The sequence below is a fragment of the Procambarus clarkii genome, chromosome 35 (genome assembly GCF_040958095.1).
Source record: "Procambarus clarkii isolate CNS0578487 chromosome 35, FALCON_Pclarkii_2.0, whole genome shotgun sequence".
NCBI lineage: Eukaryota > Metazoa > Arthropoda > Malacostraca > Decapoda > Cambaridae > Procambarus > Procambarus clarkii.
This window is the reverse complement of record NC_091184.1, coordinates 12,921,033-12,928,694: the sequence shown is the minus strand read 5'-3', so window position 1 is coordinate 12,928,694 and position 7,662 is coordinate 12,921,033. Positions and strand designations below refer to the sequence as shown.

The 7,662-nt window shown below is 37.2% G+C and overlaps 1 protein-coding gene across 1 annotated transcript; it reads left to right on the top strand.

Annotated features, from left to right (window-relative positions):
- The first annotated feature begins 265 nt into the window (after positions 1-265).
- Positions 266-7,457, top strand: LOC138371361 (gastrula zinc finger protein XlCGF57.1-like). The gene is made up of 2 exons (XM_069336144.1): positions 266-811; positions 6,380-7,457. The coding sequence occupies exons 1-2, from the start codon at positions 329-331 to the stop codon at positions 7,088-7,090; spliced, it is 1,194 nt and encodes a 397-aa protein (XP_069192245.1). The 5' UTR covers positions 266-328; the 3' UTR covers positions 7,091-7,457.
- Positions 7,458-7,662: the final 205 nt, after the last annotated feature.

The following is a 7,662-nucleotide window of genomic DNA, read 5'->3' as shown; positions in this document are numbered from 1 at the left end:
CCCCTTTTTTTTATCTTTATTTGTATTTGTTCTCAACATCTTTTATTCTTTATGCTCAATTAGTATTAAGTTCTAGATATTAATGTTTTCTTGCCCGAAACGCATTGCGTAATAGTGGCTTTAGGCATTGTATGTACTAGCTCTATCTATATACCAATCCATTAATGTAACATCACTTGTATGTATATACCTTACCTGAATAAACATCTGAATCTGAATCTGAATCTGAATCTCCCCCTCGGTGGCTGCCGTGGGGGGTACCGACTCTCCCCCCGTCAACAATAACAAACAATCCCAGCTGGGCGCAGCGCCGTCTCCGACTCGGGCCATGCAAGTATTATGTAGCCATATGGACCAACTTAAACGAGCTGCTGCCCCTTGTTCTGACTTCAAGCGTCTTGCTGATAACCCTTGGCTCAAGTTATTAACTCAAGTACATGAAGATCAAATGAAAGTATTCAAAGAGCAGTCGGCCTTAATAATGAACCTGCAAGGCTCATTATTATCTTTGCAGAATAAAGCTGGAGCCTTACTCAAGAACAATCAAGATCTATCTACCAAAGTCGTCCACCTCGAACAAGAATTAAACCTTCTCAAGAACTCGGTTACTAACTTTAATCCAGATGAAACCACTAAAAAACAGGAAGAAATATTGCAACAGTTTGAGAACCATCTGAACAACCCACAACAGCAACACACTGTTACCCAAGACGAGACAGACCAACATAAACTACTTGAGTCCGTAATTATCTCTTCACGTGATTTTCCCCAAGAAACTGCTGGAGAAGACTGTGCTGCCATCGTGATCAAGGTATTGCAGGATAAGTTAAGGTATTCAATCCAAAAAAATGACATCAAATCAGCTTATAGAGTGGGTACCAAATCATCTGGTACTAATAACAGGATACGTATAAAACTAGATAGCTGCTCCATTTTCCTTGTTTCCTGCTCCTCATTTTCCTTGTTCTCCCCATCTCACCCAACCTCAAACAGATAGATATTTCCCTTTATATTGAAGGGTACCTGACTGCACTCGAGTCTCTAACCCTTCCCCACCCTCTTTCCCTCTTCTTCCTACCTACCCTCATCGTCCCCCCCACCCTTGGCTTTTCCCTTTTCTCGGAAAATTTATTATTAAGAAGCACCGAAACAACTGTGTAGATCTCTTAGATAAGAGTATTAGTACTGTCACTTAGGGCTCCATGGAATCACACCATATATTTCACACCTGACTCCATAGAAATTGCCTGGGGGGATGTCGCTAATTGCTAATAGTTTTTAAATCATTTAACTTAAGCCAACTCCGACTACCCTATGTCCATTCCATATCCTGGACTATTTTCCCTGCCAATTTGTGTGAGGATAGCATAGTGGGAAAGAGGGACTTAATGAGCATATATTTACAAAAAATTCACTTGTGCTCCATTAGCATCAGTGATCATTTGTATATGCACCAACACAGTATAATTTCAGGAGGCAAGTACAGTATAAATTTCAGGAGGTAAGTACAGTATATTTTTATTAGGTAATTAGAGTAGTTAATGTAGTATAATTACAGTAGATTTCCAATGTATTCCACAGCCTTTAATGCAAATGAAAGGGAGGTAGATATTGAAAAAGTAAGAAAAACGTGACACCATTCAAAAATTTATGATAATGCATACATCAAGATACTATCCCTATGTTATTTTAATTATTTGATGAACATTCCAGAGGTTTTGTCAAAATTTTCTCCAAGTTATGTAAGTTTCACAAACTGTACATTTTACTAATTAATAGATAGGTGCCGGTCGGCTGAGCGGACAGCACACTGGACTTGTGATCCTGTGGTCTCGGCTTCGATCCCGGGCGCCGGCGAGAAACAATAGGCAGAGTTTCTTTCACCCTATGCCCCTGTTACCTAGCAGTAAATAGGTACCTGGGTGTTAGTCAGCTGTCACAGGCTGCTTCCTGGGGGTGGAGGCCTGGTCGAGGACCGGGCCGCAGGGACACAAAAAAATGCCCCGAAATTAACTCAAGATAACAAGATAACCTTCCGCAAGTCTGGACATTAAATTTAAGCCTATTTTCTTTGACGGTTTTGGAGATATTAAGAGACAAAAATAGAGCTGATCTTATCTCATCTGCAGTCGCTAGTAAATCCACTGTTTATGTGAATGAATATCTGACCAGGTTCAGGCAAAATCTCTTTTTTAAACTGCATGGTTTCTGCAAAAATTCCCCTGCAATTAAACACTGTTTTGTGCGAGATGGTAAAATTATAGCTAGGAGGACTGACACTGGAAAAACCTATTCAATAACCACTGAAGCTCACCTTAATTCTTTCCTCAGTGACTGTGGGATAGCTGCTGTATAGCCTGAATTCAAATTATAATCACATTTAACTACCATTGTGTACTTTAGCTCTGCCTTTCCTTTCAAAAGGTTTTAACTTTAGTTAAAAAAAAAAAAGTCATCTTTATTATTTTCTTTTTTCATTTTACTCCCATGTTCCATAGTACACTGGCTTTGCCTGTGTCCTCTAGTATTACAGTAACTTCATTATCCAGTGTTCCTGAGTGTATCACTATTTAAACTACCTCAGTTTGTTTTTAGTGTAACTTTAGTATTCAACTATAGTGTACTTAGTTTAGTAAGCAAGCTTTTCATTTTATAGTTATAATTGCTTTTTGACTTTTTTGGTCATCTATTGTTACTAATTACTCTAGTTCATTTTTTACATTCCTAGTTCCCATTAAGTTTTTTTTATTTAAATTACCATTAAGTTTATATTACTTTAGAATTTTTATTCTACTTTTTTCTTTGTTTTCTATTTTGTAATTTGCCATTCTTGCCTTGTTTTCCTGCAAACAGCCTTTTTATGCAGACAAATATAGACCCAAAACTAAACCTCTTATCCACTATCTATGACAATCATCACTTTAATTATCTAAATTGCAGATATTTTACAGCACATGATGTAAACAATGTATTAACACATAATCACAATATCTCTGTAATCAACTTGAACGTTAGATCCCTAGGTAAACACTTCGATGATGTTAGTGCCTTGATTGAAACTATTAACAAATTCACTTTTATTATACTTACTGAAACGTGGTTGAAAGAGGATACTACTCAACTCTTTAACATGCCTAACTACTCAGCAATTCACAACTGTCGTCAAATTCAGAGAGGTGGTGGTACTGCTCTTTACTACCACCAAGAACTAACATGCTTAAAAGTAATTAGAACTAGAGACTGCTGTGGGGAGTATATCTTCGCCAGCTTCAGAGTCAAGGATGCCGAGTCTGTCCTGTCTGTGGGTACAGTCTATAGAATTCCCAACACTGATGTGTCCGAATTCAACTCAAACCTTAGAAATCTAATACAGACTGAACAAAAACCATCTAATTATCGCAGGTGACTTTAATATTGACCTCTGCGAGCCTGAACACCCTACTGCTGTTAGCTTCCTCAACTGTATGAATTCCTGCTTCCTCATACCCTTAATCACTAGACCTACTAGAATCACTGACAGTACTGCCACGACTCTAGATCACATCTGGACCAACATAACCTCTCCGCTTACTTCAGGTATAATCACCGATAGCACAACAGACCATTATCCCACATTTCTCTTAACTAATATTAGCAAACCTCCTCTAGAGTCAAGGGAGTTAAGTTTTAGGCTGCACAATGAAACTGCTATAGACAATTTTATAACTGCTGCTGACAATGTCAACTGGGAGTCCGAGTTAGGTAACACAGGGGACATCAACCTAGCAGTGCAATCTTTTCTTCAAAAAACTCTTAGCCTGTATAACACCCACTGTCCTATGCTTACAAAACAAGTCACAAGCAAAAGACTTAACAATCCCTGGCTTACAAAGGGAATACTTAAATCCATTAATAAAAAACATGACCTTGAGAAGAAGTATAGGTTAGGAATTGTCTCCAAAGAATTCTCAAAGAATTACTCGTTATTGCTTTCCAAGATAATTAGACGAGCCAAAACTAAATACAACGAAGATAAATTTACCCAAATAAAGAGCAACATTAAAAAAACTTGGAGCACAATTTCTCAATATTGGGATCAAAGAAGATTTTAAATAACAAACCAACACTCCTGTCCAATAACGATGGTCAGCTTTTAGCCTCTGATTCTGCTATTGAGTTCAATAGGTTCTTCCCTTCCATTGGATCATCCCTTGCAAATGATATTCCATCTTCCAGTACTGATGTTTAGGACTATCTTACAGGTAACTATCCACAGTCTCTGTACCTAAAGCCTATTAATTCCACTGACGTTAATGAGATAATCCTTTCCCTTAAAATCAAGTCTAGTGCCCTTGAGGAGATACCAACTTTAATTTACAAAAAAGCCTCCAGATCTTTAGCCCCTGCTATTGCATTGCTCTTCAACAAGTCACTTGAACTCCAAACCTTTCCAGATATTCTAAAAAAAGCGAGAGTAACCCCTGTACACGAATGTGGTGATCTCTCAGATGTTAACAACTACAGACCTATATCAATCCTGCCTAACTTGTCAAAAATTTTTGAAAAACTAATCTACAAGCAGCTTTACTCTTATCTAGCCAAACACAATATACTTAGCTCTTGCCAATGTGGCTTCAGACCCAAAAAAGCACTAACGATACACTTATTAGTATGATTAACTTGATTCATGCAGCTCTTGATAAAAATGAGTTCCCTGTTGGGTTATTTGTGGACCTGCGTAAGGCTTTTGACACTGTCAACCACCAAAACCTTCTTCTTAAATTGCATCATTATGGAGACAGACGACACTCCATGCAATGCCTCAAATCTTACCTTACTGACAGGCTCCAGTATGTTTCTGTGAATAATTCAATTTCTCCCACCCTACTCGTCAACATTGGTGTTCCTCTGGGCAGCATACTTGGCCCCCTCCTCTTTCTCATCTACATTAATGACTTTCCAAATGCCTCCCAACACTTCAAACCAATTCTATTTGCTGACGATACAACCTTCATTTACTCCAGTCCTGACCCCCTTGCTCTAAATGCCACAGTAAATACTGAGCTAAATAAAGTCCATCTTTGGCTAACTGCCAACAAACTCACCCTTAACATTGACAAAACCTTCTATATTCTGTTTGGCAATAAATCCTCTAATCAAATAAATCTCAAAATAAACAATACCCAAATTTGTAACAAATTAGATGGAATATTCCTTGGCGTTCTCATTGACCACAAGCTGAATTTCCAGGGACACATTCTAAATATATCAAAATAGTTTCAAAAACTGTTGGCATTCTTTCTAAGATCAGATATTATGTACCCCGCCCTGCTCTGGTGACTATTACTCCCTCATCTATCCATATCTCAACTATGGTATTTGTGCTTGGGGTTCTACTACCCAAAATCATTTACGTCCTCCAATTACTCAACACAAAGCTGCTATTAGGACAATATCCAACTCTGGCCCCAGACATCACTCGGTACCCCTACTCAAATCTCTGAATATGTTAGATATGAAGTCACTGCACATTCTCTCGTGTGTATTATACATATTTTTTATTTTATCCCTCTTTTACCTCAATTTTTATTTGTACTCAACGCATTTTTTTCTTTTTACCCATTAGTTTTAAGCTTTAGTCAGTAGTGTTTTTTCCTGCCCGAAACGCTTTGCGTAATAGTGGCTTTAGGCATTGTATGTACTAGCTCTTATCTATAAAGCCAACAAACTTTGTAAAATCTCTTTATGTATGTACCTTTGCCTAAATAAAAATTATTATTATTAATTATTATTATATATAAAATGCTGAACTGTAATGCCAATCCTGACCTCAAAAGCTTCATAGAAGGTTGTAGCAGAACCCATGAGCACCACACCAGAAATAAATACAGTTTTGATATTCCAAGAGTACGATTGAATCAATCTAGAAATGCTCTACAAATCAAGGGACCCAGAATGTGGAATGACCTTCCCAACCATGTTAAAGACTGTACCTCTCTCAACCAGTTTAGGATAAAAACGAAGCTATACCTAATAAATTCCCTGTAACCTACCTTATCCCTCTATTGTCAACCCATGTCTGCTTTTTTTTATAACAATGCTGTTTGTCGACCTAATTGTATTTGTACTGCTTTTTCAGCTATGTTCCTCCCCACCTTTTTATCAACTTTTTTTATTTGTTCTCAACACTTATTATTCTTTTTGCTCAATTAGTATTAAGCTTTAGTCATTTAAGTTTTTCATGCCCGAAACGCTTTGCGTAATAGTGGCTTTAGGCATTGTATGTACTAGCCCTATCTATAAACCCATCATTCTTTGTAAAATCTTTTGTATGTATGTACCTTACCTAAATAAAAATTTATTTATTTATTTATTTATTTAAACTGCACCTGTCATAAAGAAGATGAAGACTCACCAGTGTCCACAGTGTCCGAAGGTATTCACCCGTCCTGGACATGTGAAGCGTCACATGTTAGTGCATTCAGGTGACAAACCTCATGAATGTCCAGAGTGTGGGAAGAGATTCAATCAGCTTGTACATTTGAAGACTCACAGGATGGTGCATGCGGATGAGAGACCTTTTCAATGTGCAGAGTGTGGCAAAAAATTTAGAGAACGTGGAACTATAATAAAGCACATGTTTTTGCATTCAGGTGACAAACCGCATGAATGTCTAGAGTGTGGGAAGAGATTCAGTCAGCATGGAAGTATGAAGATTCACATGTTAGTGCATACAGATGACAAACATCACGAGTGTCCAGAGTGTGGGAAGAGATTCAGTCAGCATGGAAGTATGAAGACTCACATGTTAGTGCATACAGGTGACAAACCTCACGAGTGTCCAGAGTGTGGGAAGAGATTCAGTCAGCGTGGAAATATGAAGACTCACAGGATGGTGCATGCGGATGAGAGACCTTTTCAATGTGCCAAGTGTGGTAAAAAATTTAGAGAACGTAGATCTATAATACAGCACATGTTAGGGCATTCAGGTGACAAACCTCACGAGTGTCCAGAGTGTGGGAAGAGATTTAGTCATCTTGGACATATGAAGAGGCACAAGATGATACATGCAGATAATAGGCCAAACACTTTGAGTGTGAAAGATAATTAAGAGAATGTTGAAGGATAATGAGCCACATAAGGGTATATTAACATACCTTTAATCTAACAGTGTGCTATCACAATGTCAGTTGGATGTTCTTCAGAGGTAATTATAATTTGTTTGACAAATAAACTTCACAATGAAAGGTAAAGATATGAAGATATTTTATTATATTGTTCTTTTATGAAAGTTAGATGACCAAGCAAGAACTAGAGAAGCTGTCACTAGGAAAACTCAAAATTGCTTATAAGTATAGAAATATCTCTTTAATTTAGCAAAGGTAAAACAAAGCTTTAAATGCTTTTCTTCATATATATGTAAATAATGTGCTTCCTTTTTTTGCTTCCTGTGGAAAATTATTTAAAATGTAATATACTCTGTAGCTAAGTTATGGACATTTTTGTTGTAATATTATTTAGCATTGGAGTTGAAGAAGACAATCTGAGATGTACTTAAGGTGACACTATTTGATTGGTAAGGAAATGTATATTAATCGAGGAATCTTCTCACGAGATTCATATGCAAACTGATGTCCATTTTTTATTTTTTGTTTAGGCCTATTTATGAGTTCTATTCTTGAT